Source organism: Cloeon dipterum, chromosome X (assembly GCF_949628265.1).
Source record: "Cloeon dipterum chromosome X, ieCloDipt1.1, whole genome shotgun sequence".
Lineage (NCBI taxonomy): Eukaryota > Metazoa > Arthropoda > Insecta > Ephemeroptera > Baetidae > Cloeon > Cloeon dipterum.
In genome coordinates this window covers 33044154-33056279 of record NC_088790.1, presented here as the reverse complement: position 1 = coordinate 33056279, position 12126 = coordinate 33044154, and the positions used below count along the sequence as shown (strand labels likewise).

General features: G+C 44.5%; 1 protein-coding gene across 17 annotated transcripts in view; it reads right to left on the bottom strand.

The window, feature by feature from the left end:
• LOC135946197 (titin homolog) overlaps positions 1-12126 on the bottom strand; it is a 71676-nt gene that overhangs the window by 11442 nt on the left and 48108 nt on the right. For all 17 annotated transcript variants that reach the window (XM_065494298.1, XM_065494305.1, XM_065494306.1 and 14 more), the window contains 7 exons: positions 6613-6781; positions 4804-4849; positions 3952-4087; positions 3524-3680; positions 2381-2509; positions 1652-1767; positions 1231-1474 (listed from right to left, as the gene is read on the bottom strand). In XM_065494298.1, coding sequence (XP_065350370.1) covers positions 1231-1474; positions 1652-1767; positions 2381-2509; positions 3524-3680; positions 3952-4087; positions 4804-4849; positions 6613-6781 — 997 coding nt within the window. The remainder of the gene's footprint in view (positions 1-1230; positions 1475-1651; positions 1768-2380; positions 2510-3523; positions 3681-3951; positions 4088-4803; positions 4850-6612; positions 6782-12126) is intronic.

The window sequence follows — 12126 nt, the reverse complement described above, 5'->3', positions numbered from 1 at the left end:
CAATCAAAAGAAATTCCTCGGCCATTTCAGCGTGCTGTGCGTGTCATAACTTCACGTCTCTCGCGCCGAGAGTAAAATAAGGCAAGAGCTGCTTTCCCTCAAAGTAGAAATCCGTCCGTGCGTCCGTTCGCGCTTTGGATATATAGCGAGTGAGTCAGCCAACATCACTCGCACTTACACACACCAAGGACGCGCCGTGGAAAACTCGAAATTGCATTTCCCGCGGGTTCGTGCGTCGGTCTTTGTGCAGCAGCGTTGTGGTTTTAATTAAAAAGCAGGCCACTCGAGAACTGCTTTTACATGTCCCGAGCAAGCAAAGCCAACCTGCTTGCACACCCGCATCGATTTTATTACCTTCTTCCCTCTGCAGTGCACATTAGAATGAGGCGAAAAATTAAAAGCTTTAAATCAATTGGCTGCGGGATTATCAGCTCTTGTGTTTCCCTCCTCCTGAGATTTGGTCAATTTACTGTTTCAATATCACTCTTTTTTTTTTTTTTTTGCTCTTTTTATCCTTGTCCGTCCGAGGACCGGGAAGGGCGCGCACTGCACTAGCACGAATGCTGAAACCCGGGTCCCAATAACACCGCGAACGGATAACATGGGCGCACCAGGCCGCACAGGGACCCAGCCCACTGAAGGGCCACTTGCCTCTGCACCGAGGACTGCATTGAAACGCTAGACATTTGTCCCGTGAAGCCAAATCACGCATGCTGGAAAGGTGCAAACCAGCAAGTAGCGAGTCGGCGCCGGTGCGCCTCCCAGCCCGTCGAGCAATTTGAGCAATTCGAGTCACTAAACTAACCACTTTTTGCCATCTCTGACATTGGGTAGCCAGTATTAGATCTCCGAACTGCTCAAATACCTCACATTGCTTTGACACTCCTGAGAGTGCCTTAACAATGCGAGCCAACGGGCTGGTAAATCTTCTTTAAAAAATAAATAAATCCTTTCATTGGGTCGATCATTTCACAAAAATGTTCGTCAAACGTTGTCTTATATGGACTAAAGTTGTATCAAAACGGCCCCTAAAAAGAGCGAATAAGAAAAAGTTCCGAGTTGCGTCAGCTGCCAGAATTAATCACACGAAATGCTTGTGACGCAAAGAAAGGACTAAAAAATGCATCAGTAGGCATCGCGTGCCGTCTCGTCTTCCGCCGACGTAATCGAAGGCAATACAATAATAATCAATTCGAGTGCCGAGGGGATTGAACAAAGTACAAAACTCACCGATGACGTCCAGCCTGGCGCTGGCCTCGACGCGGCCGACGTCGTTCTCCAGGGTGACTCTGTAGAGGCCGGCGTCCTCCACGGTGACCTCGCTGATTTCGACGATGCGCAGATCGTCCTTCTCCTTGATGGTCAGTCTGCGCGACGGCGTCAGGATCAGGCCGTCCTTGTCCCAGGTCACCCAGGGCGTCGGGTGGCCGGCGATCGCGCACTGGAACCGCACTGTCGCGCCCTCTTCGACGACCTAACACCACGAACAACAACCACAATTTCTTAATATATTGATCATTATTAATTTTTAACCAAATGAATTTTTATTACAGTCCAACTAAAAAATAATTTAATTTAATTCAATGCAAGGAGCATAAAATTGGGGAAAGTGCTAGATTGCATTTTTGAAGAAGGAAAACGGAGGAAATACCTTGTTGTGTGGAATGGCGTAGAACTTTGGCGGCGCCGCCTTGAGCCTGTGCCTCTTGTTGACCGCGTTGGCGCCGGCGGTGTCCTGGTCGAGGGCGCTTCTCGCTCTGCTTCGTCCTTTTCAACAAAGTGCGATTACTGCGCGCTGCACTTTATCGCTCGCTTTATGCTGCCGAGTGGAGCATAATAATTCGCGCTAGTATTATTATGACGTCGCGTAGGCGGCTGCGCGGCAATAAAAACGTGTGTCCCGCCGGTAATAAAAGAAACGTCGCGCACTCGTGTTAATTGAAGCAAGGCAGGGAGGAGGCGCGCGCGCGCGCTTGTTTGTGCAGAAATCGTGGGTCCGCCGCCCGCGGCCCACTCGTCGTAAAACCAAATAAATATGCGGCCGAAAGGTGCAATAATATCTCTCAATTAAACCGCCATTTGTGTTCTCGGAAAGCGGGAAAGTCGTGCTCGAGACCGTGATAAGCCATTTAAAGAGTAGGAGGCCGATTTCTTTCACCGCAACTCTTTCGATTTATTCATGCCCACTGCCAAATGCAACTTAAAGAATTCGCGACATTAAATTATGACATCGATATGAGTGTTAAATGAAATAAAACGATCTAAGGTACGTGCCATTTGGAATTTCAATAATAAAATATCAAATTTGGAATTTCGAGCAAGGAAATACTTTTGACCCTAAGAATGTGCTGGAAATAAATGATTGGAATTGGCTACTCACTCGGCATGGAGGGTGATTTGCTTCTGGATGGGGTGGTGCGTGGGGTGGAGCGCGGCGTCGACTCTGTGGACAGCAGGCCGGGCGGTCGGGACAGCTGGCCGCTCAACAGGGCCTCCTTCTCCTCGGGCACTGCAACAACAATCACCAAACAACTAGCTTTTACCTCCGTAAAAAGTGATATGCTCGGAACTTGCTAACAATTTTACGAAACATGATTATTGCTGAAAGTTGCTTCTGGTTGTAGGATGACATGGAAAAGCGGGGCTGTATAAATACGAAGGCGAGAAAAGGACAGCTGGGAGAAGGAACTGAGACTCGCGGCACGTGAAGACGACGGACAAGTCAGCAGCGTTCCTCGGGGACTTTGTCCTTCTACTCGTCCGGGAACATGGTCCCCGGTTTTTCTCCTCAGACTGGTCCGGTTGGCCATCTCCTTTACCCTCCTTAGCTTCTTTCGGCTGCAGGAATTCTTCTTTTAATTGCGTCACGTCCGTTTTTTACTTCTCCAACAATGTTGTAGCTCGAGTGTTGAGATGATTGTTGGAGAGTTTTCAAAACCTATTTACAATATTCCGCAATATGTATATATGTATCTTTTAGGACCGTTCGGATTATTTAAATCAGCTGGACAAAGCGAGTGTATCCAGAAAATTGGTCAAAGATTAATTGCTGTTTATTTTTTCACGCAAACATTTGACGCATCCTGATGCCGCCCTGTTTGACCGAAAATTTCAACGCCTTTTTGACAGCCACATTTTTTAGCTGGTTAAGTGAAATTAATTGAAGGCGCCAATTAAGCATTTACGTTAGAGCGTGCTTGGCTAACAGCGATTTAACAAGCTGGCACAGCGGCCGAATCGAGATGCCGGCTGGCTGAGACGCAGGCGATAATAATTGTCAGTCGAGAGGCGAGCAGAGTTAATATTAATTGAAAAGCCAGTCTTTCTTTACGGCCACTTGGGCTTGCGGCTGGCTGGCTGGGTGGCTTCCCTAACGCGCTAATTAGCTCGTTAAACGTGTACACTTGTTGCACACTGACCACGCGTGACAGCAATTGCGAACGCGCGCATAAATTACAATTATTATTATTATTTGGCCGGTTGTGCTGCCCCCGCACCCGCACTCACTCACTCACACACTCACCATCAACGATGAGGCAGGCCGACGTGGTCACCTTGCCCAACTCGCTGCGCACCACGCACGTGTACTCGCCCTCGTCCTCAGGGTACACCTGCAGGATCGTCAGCCGGGCGAACGTGCTGTCCTGCTCGGCCACCAGGTCGCCTTCGATCACCAGCGGCTGCCGCACAAAAAGCAATTCCAAAATTTAATCATGCACATTGCAAATGTTGATGTCTAATTTTCGAAATAATTTAAAAAAGTACGCTCCAAAATGAATTAAATATGCCTAAACAAAAGGCTATCCCAATTTATCAAACAATTCCTCAAATTAATTCTTTCTGTGAATAAAAACGACGAGTTCTTATCATTTAAAATGCACGCCTTTATAATTTTCCAATCAGCTTGTTTGTTGTGCGAGAACACAAGAAAAGAGCGGCATAAACTCTCACCTTTGCGTCTTTCTCCCAGCGCACGTCGGGCTGCTCGGGTGTCGGCGCCAAACCGCACTCAAAAGTCACCGTGTCGCCGTCACAACAACGACGATCGCGCAGCGATCGCGTGATGCTGGGCAGCGTCTGCACCTTGCTGCAACCCAACCAGAACACGCACGCCACAATTAATCCACAATCCAATGTAAAACCAATCAATTGCAAATTGAGCCAGCAGATTCGAAAGAGCAACATCTGATTCTGAACTGTCTTGCAATTTAATCTCACGGACTAAACTTACTTCAGTAAAAAAGTTTAAAAATTAAATTGTAATTAAATAGGTAAACGTTTTAATTCAACATATATCATTGTTCATCATTTAAATAACTTTCAAACGACATTGTAAAATGACCTTGGCATTAGGAATAAAATTGCTTTAAAGCAGAGAGGCAGGATTTTTTAAGATTTACTAATTTAAAACAAACTGATTGTAGAATCTTCAAAGAGTGGTTGTTTCCATTTTTATTTTTCAAAAATTGAAATAGTTTGCAGGTGCAAGGGTTTCTCTTTTGCAAATTTGGCACGGGTCCAGTGGTTATGGCCGAGGAGCGGCCTGTTTTTCTGTGTCTACGCTCTTTCCGAAATCCAGTTCGACTCTCAAAGCTTTTAGGGCCACTTTTTTACTTTCGGCCGCGTGGGCCAGCACTCACGCACACACAAACACATTGAAAAGTGCGAGAGAAAACATTTATTTGCAGAGTCTAGGCAATAAAAATCCGCCCGCGCTCGCCGCTAATTAATTCGCCCCTTGAGTTATGGCCAAATTGCAGCGCGGCGCGCGGGTTAATTAATTAATTGGAAACTGCGACTCACCTGTGAGTCACTGGCCTGTGATGGTCGCGACTCAGCTCTTCCATTCCTGGAACACACACAGAAAAAAATAAATAATCGTTAATCACCCGTAACGAACAGATGGACGGACGGCGACATTCGAAACAAAATTGGAAGCATTGCGTAGTCGGATCGAAAAACGTATTAAAATAAAAAGAAAAAGGTTAGAGTTGAACGATAGATGTTTTGACTGAAATAAAAAGGTGGTGTGTGCATTGTCAAAGGCGAGAAAGAAAGAAAGTGGAGCGGTTTGAATCGGCGCACACGACGCATATTTCACGTCACGAGCGGAGCGGAGCGGAGATAAAGAATTGAAATGCAAAGCGACGCAATTTAATATCGGGCGCGTTTGACCCACACGGCGCGCGCGGGACAGATGGGCGGAGGCGCTCGCGATCGCCAACAAACGGCCGCTTTTCTTCTTCTCAATAAAATCGCCGGGCCGGGCCCACCACCTGCGATTTGTCAGCCAGCCACCGTGATATACGAGAACCAAACATTTCGCACTTTCGTCTGCGCGCAATCCCACGACCAGACCAGCGAGAGACAGAAACCGTTTTGGCGATTGCGACACGACCACTCTCGGAAACACACACACGCACGCGTGTGACAAGACAAAGGCGAAATGCTGACAATGAATTTATTGTATTTTCCCATTTCTGAAATGTCTCTAGCGCTGCTCACGGTCGTGGCAAGCCTAGAAATGTAGAAAAACAATGCAGAAATCCACGAATTATGCGTGGAAGGAGGCAGGTCGCGCATTTGACATATATGCACTGCCTATTTTTACTACGGACGGCGCTTTTTAATTTTTAGAACTGCGTATGATGGCAACTGTAATGAGATTGGATCTGCAGTGAATAAATCACGAGCATCCCGCCGCGAAAGGAAGCAAGGACGCGCAGCTGCTGACACGCGTTACGCGCTCTGTTTTGATTCCAAATTTGTGTGTGCGGCGATTTATGTTGGATGTGGCTCGGTGCTGTGATAAAGCCGCCCACGATTTGTTGTGTCGGTCGCGCTGAGCGAGCGAGCAAAGACGCGCGTCACTCTCCGCGCGTATAATTATATGGTAAACGTTCCGAGAAAGAGTTTTAATATCTGCCTTAAAAGGAGATGAAAGCACCGAGCAATTTTTCTCTCTCTCTATCTCTCTCGGCAAAGGACGCCTCGCTCGCGTCAGCAAGGACGCCGGGTTGGCCGTGCCAAAAGCCAAAAGCCAGCACAGAAATTGTGTAAGTCATCTCTCTAAATCTAAACTCGTTTCGCCGCCGCCGCCGCGCCGATGCGGGATTCGCGAAGCCAGAGAGCCGACTCGCCCGATCTCCTTCTTTATTGAACTCGCAAAATTTCAAGAACTGCTTTAATTATAGAGTGTAAAGTGGTCGTTAGATTTTTTAACAACCGGAATTTCATTAAGGCAGTCAAATGGGTGTTTGTAGATTTTTCATTTCATTTCAACCATTTAAAGGGCAACAATTAACCACAAATGGTGCACATCATGAATACTTGAAAAAATATTCAAAAATTGGCACAGACGAGAGCTTGAAAGGGACACAATTCTCCTTTCAAAACAAAATAAAATAATTATTTTTGCTATGGGCAAACAGTTCTTGGCAACTTTGGTTCGGTCCCGGGGAAATCTGCAAAGCTTTTCTAGATTTGTGCAGAGAAAATTTGAAGCCATTGCAGTTTGTCGCTTTGACCGCGGGAGAATGATTTAATTTTAAAACAATTTGAATTGGACGCTAAAAAAGGCGAACATGCGAGGTATGTTGGTGTGCAACTCACCCTTGGCGGTGATCTGCAGCGAGATCACGGCCTTGGCCTCGCCATAACAGTTCTTGGCGATGACCGAATAGGCGCCGGTGAAGTCGAGTTTGGCGCACGGGATCTCCAGGCAGTACTCGGGCCCGTCACCTACCCGCCGGAAGTGAGGCGCATCCTTGTAAATCTCCGGCTGCAACACCAAAATCACACATTGTTACTCATCTCTTTTATTGATTTTTTTCTTCATCATATGGAATTAGTCCATCAAAAATAATGATGCTTCATGAGAAAATGCTCTCTCTTCAATAATAAAAGTTTTATTATTAATCATACCTGGGAACGTAATCGTAAATTTATTCTATTGTTCAAACAGTCACAATTAATTTTAATTTAAAAATTCAAACAATTATGTTTACTTATTTATTCTTGCACAGTCAAGGTCATAGAGTACAAGTTCACACAGTTAAAATGGCGAACAGAGCTAGCAGATATTGCAAAAACGTTCAATTACACTAAATAATCTCCTGCCGCACTGGGCCGAAATTTGTAATGAAATGAATTAAATTTACAAATTAAATAACTATTTTTAATTTGTGGAGAACACCGAGTAAGATTTGAATTTGAATTAAATTCAGTTTATTCTGCCGTGAGTTTGAGACCTTTGAGTCGTAATGTATGTACGTTTATCGAGACTAGTCGTGTTTGTTCCCAAGCAAGAGCTGGGGGCCGGGGCAATAAACAGAACAAAAAGCATCTGCGAGCGACACAGAGCGGAGAGCAGCTGATTTGGTATTCCGCTGAGGACACGACACACACGTACGCGGAGTAGAGGTTCGGTGCGGTGCGGTGCGAGCAAGGTGGTTTCCCGCGTTTGTGTGACTCACTGGCCGGAGCGGCGGCCGTGACACACATAAACAGCACCAAATCGACGCTCGCCAACTTTGTTACTTCTTTTTTCGCTCTGCTGCTGCTGCTGCTGCGACTAACAGGCGAGCGAGCGAGCGAGATCTACATAGAGCAGAGGCTTCTTTTAATTGCGGCGTGTAACGCGCCGTGTAATTGCGGTCATCGGGCTTAAGGTTAACACTCTAAACTCTCTCGATTGTAGTACCCTCCTCTCTGACACACACACACACTCGGTTGCTTTGCTTTTCCAGAAATGTTGGCTAATTCAAATTACTTTCTGCTTTCGAAAGAAACTAATTAGAATGAATCATAACAACTCAACCGAGTGCGAGCAAAGCGCAAGAAAATCCCAACAGTTCGACCGAAAAATTGTATCTCCAATCAAAGGAAATCATACATTATGAGACAAAGAGTCTGAATAGCACAAAACTAATAGAGCAAAAATAAGCTGCAAAGATTGACACTAAAACTATTAATTTTCCCCATCAAAATATATTCATTCGAAGGAGAAAATATTCAAGTGAACTAAAAAAATATAAGCAAATAAAATTGTGATGCAAAAAGAACATTTATTCACGCCATTGCGTTGCTTGCCAGTCCAGCTGGAGCTGGTTGAGTTGCAATTAATAATTGGCCGTACGTTTTAATAATGAAGTCGTCATAAAGCAGCTGCATTGAACTTTTCGACCCACAAGCGAGGATATAAAATAAAAGCGTGCGCTGAAAATTGCTCTCTCGATGTAACTGTCATGTGGCGCGCGGCTCGAGTTAAGAATGATTGCTGCTCGGCGGACACATGGACAGGACAGGACACGCGGCGGCGGCGGCGGCGGCGGGCAATGCAAATAAACGGCATCGAGTGGGCAGCACTTTTCCACCAACATAACTCTTTCTCGCTCCCAATATATCTCACTTGCTATCGAGCGCGTCGCACCAACTAATTTGTACGTTTTTCCGCTCAACTGCCTCACACACACACACACACACGCGCGCGCGCGACTCAGCGTGTATACATATGTACGAGAACAAGACGCAAACACGATAACCAATCGCTTGATTTATTTCGAACACTGCATCCACGCAAAATCGTCTTCTTGATTAATTTCATCTCGAAATACGCATTAAATCGAAACAAGTTTAATTTACACACTCGTAGGGAGCAATGAATCTCTAGGTGCAGGGTTTTCTTCCTTCCTTTTAAATTGTGATCGCTTATACGAGTGCAATAACTCGTTTCCAACAACTGGAGATTCAGAATCCTCCGCAGTTGTGGCTTTTGCAATTAATAATTCAAGTAAGCGTGGAAGTCGCATTGAAATTAATCATTAACATTTCAAACCATTCAAACAAATTTACCAGCCTATAGCTACGCAAAGCCTATAAATATTCAAACTACCTAATTTTTCTAAAAATCAATCTTTTAATTTTCAAATAAAACTCATAAATCGGTTATTTATTTCGATCAGAGAACAAGTTATTGAACACGCGAATTCGATCCTAAAAGAAATATATGTTGCGCTTGTAAATAAACCGAGCATATGTTTGCTTGTTCGGCTAAATTTGCTTTCAAAAATTCAATTTACGAGCATTGGCGTTGTTTGAAATCATATTTCACGTTTTTGACAGGCAAGAGCGGTATTTATTAGCTGGACCGGCGGCGAGTAAACAGCTGCTTTGAATTTCAAATGTGCAGCGAGTGAAATGCGAGCATGAGGAAATTTAAGGCGACACTCGTGTGTGTGTGTGTGTGAGTGTGTGTGGTACACATATGGCACCCACGCCGCCTGTTCCTTTTTCTATGCTCGAAATAATCGCTTTTGTCCATGACGGGACCGGAGGTGGCAGTGGCAGGCGGACAAACGGACGGACCGACGGACGGGCGGGCGTCAAAATAATTTATCGTTTACGTCACCTTTAATTAAGAAATCGATTAGGCCTGCTCTCGCGAACAATACGCACTTAATCATCGCTGTCAATTGCCGGAGCTGCGCGATCGGGATAAAACGCTTTTCCAGGCCCAAGAGTCGGCGTGACGCAAGCAAATGCAAATATTTTCGCACGCCTTTTACAGCTGGCCAGCCGGCCATCTGGAGCTGGAGCTGGAGCTGCGAAAGGCAGACTCATAAAGCACGCGGCGCCCACTCGGAAATCTCGTCTCAATTTATTTAATCTGCGTGCGACACCAACAGTTTGCGCCTCTTTTCTTCTTTGTCGTTACTTATACTGACAAGCACCTTCTGCAGTGGGATTTAATTTACTCGCCATGTTTAAACGACAACCTTCGTTTCTTTTTTAGATCAATTGCACTGCGCCAGATTTATAGAATATTTAAAACGTTTTTTAAAACACGTGAATTCGTTTCTGCTTTTTTCCGAGTATTTAATGTTCGTTTGTTACTATTTAAAACAATCAAATGATCATTGATTTCAATTTTATCATAAATAATTGATTCAATGATTAAATAATTTAAATAATAATTTCCATGGGAAAAAACATTTAAATGACAATGTTCAGTCATTTCATGTTATGAATTAAATAAATAATAAATATATTTAATAAATGTATTAAAAATTGAAATATTCGTAGAAACTAAAATTCTTGCCAAGCATTTTTTGGTCCATAAAGCAATTTTTAATTGAAAGCCAGAATGAGCACACAGATCTATGAGCTCGGAAGACCTGAATTTGCGAATTTGTAGCGGAACGGTGAAAAGGAAGCGTTGATTCGGTTGATTTTATTTATTTTGCTGATTGCGCAAGCGGCCGGCGATCTGATGGGTCAGAATTGCGAACAGCTGCTATTTATCGCTGGCTGACTGATTTGTTCGCCATTGTTCTCATTCAAATCGAGTGCACGTGCGATCGCTCTCTTTCTCTCTCTCTCGCGCGCGGACAGATGCGCATGATGATGCACACCGCATACACAGAGTGCACACGGCGCACACCGAATAAACAAACATTAATTATCCAGGCAAATATTTTGCTTTTGCAATAACGAGCGCAATTTTCGCAACCACTCTATAAGAACATGCAGACGCAAATGTTGGTAAAGAGGGCTTAAGAAAAAACAATGACGCTATGGCAAAGGCTAAAATTGGCCAAAAAATATTTTCCAAAAAAAGGGGAAAGGTAAGCATTGCATTTTTAAGTACATTACGAATTTTGAACAGTGACTTCTCGCCGAGTACAGAGTGCATCTGTTCTCATTTTAAAGGTGAAATTAACAAAATATAAATCATGTTTATTGCATAATTATGAAAACATTTTACTGCTTTTGCTGCTGCACTCTGTCAGAAAACAATTTTCATTAATTTCTTAAAAGCCAATCATGCTGTTTTTAAGATCCGTTTCAGAATAGATTAATTTGTTAATTTTTCCTAGTCGTCAATTTTTGCCTCTGAATTTTCTTTTTCCGATTAAAATGCTTTCAATTTATGATTTCAAGTGTATTCTTTGAGAACAAATATTGAAATAGTTAATTGCATTTAATTATAGTCTGTTTATTCACACTGACTGTAAAAATAATAAGATTATTTTAGATAAAAAAAACCGATGGTTTATCACATGCAGAGGCGGGATAATATGCCATTTTTACAGTGAGAAAACTTGACGTGTTCCAATTTCATCAACTGTGATGCGAATAAAAATATAAATTATCTTGGTATTTAAAAATAGATATTAATCCTTTCCTTACAATTAGAGAGGATTGGTACTTCAATACTCGATGAAGTCATTGTTGGCAAAATGCAAATAACTAAACAAGCATGCTTTTTAAATGGTGAGGACTGTCTCTCTACTTGAAATCTTAATTGATTTCACAACAAAGTGTCATACACACTGAGAGGAGTCGAAATCTGCCAAGGAAATATGGCCAAGCGCTTTAAATTTAACAGTAGCAAGGTACTCTTTTTAATTTTTACACATTGCGTAGAGAAAAAATTGACTCCAACTATCCATAGCGGCCAACAATATGCTATTCGAATTATTTTCAATTGTTGCCCTATATCAATCCGCTTGAAAATACGTCATAAATTATGTGAGATTTTTTGCATAGCAAATCAACAATAATTGCATTTTGTGTAAATTTTACTCTACACGATAATTCATTCCTTTTTTTTATACCACTAAAAAGACGACTTTCGACTCGACGACGAGTAATGTTTGGTTAGCGGGCGAGAGGCGTTTGCATGCGAAAATTTCAAAGGCCAAAATGCGATTGGTGGCGCTTGGCGGCGCGGCGTTTGCTCAGCGCGCGAGTGAAGAAAGTGGCTTAGCGCGGCAAGGCTGTGGCGCGCGCTCGCGCTCGCGCTCGCTCTCAGCTCGCTCTCGGCTCGGCTCGGCAAGGATAGATAATTTGTGGCGCGGCTGCCGCGGCGGCGGCGCCGCCAAGCCGCCTTTTGAGCAAGTGGGTCACGTGGCACCTGCCACTGCGCGTCCCTCTGGCCGCCGGCCGCCGGCCGCCACGGGCCGGCCGCCGCCGGCACCGCTTCGGCCGCCTCACGAGCCGCCCGCCGACATCAAACTCGGGGCGCGCGTGGCCGCCCGTTCGGCCGCCGGACGCTCGAGCAACGCCAACCCCGACGGCCTTCTCAAGGCCACTCGCGCCGCACAAATATTGCACCCAAGTCGG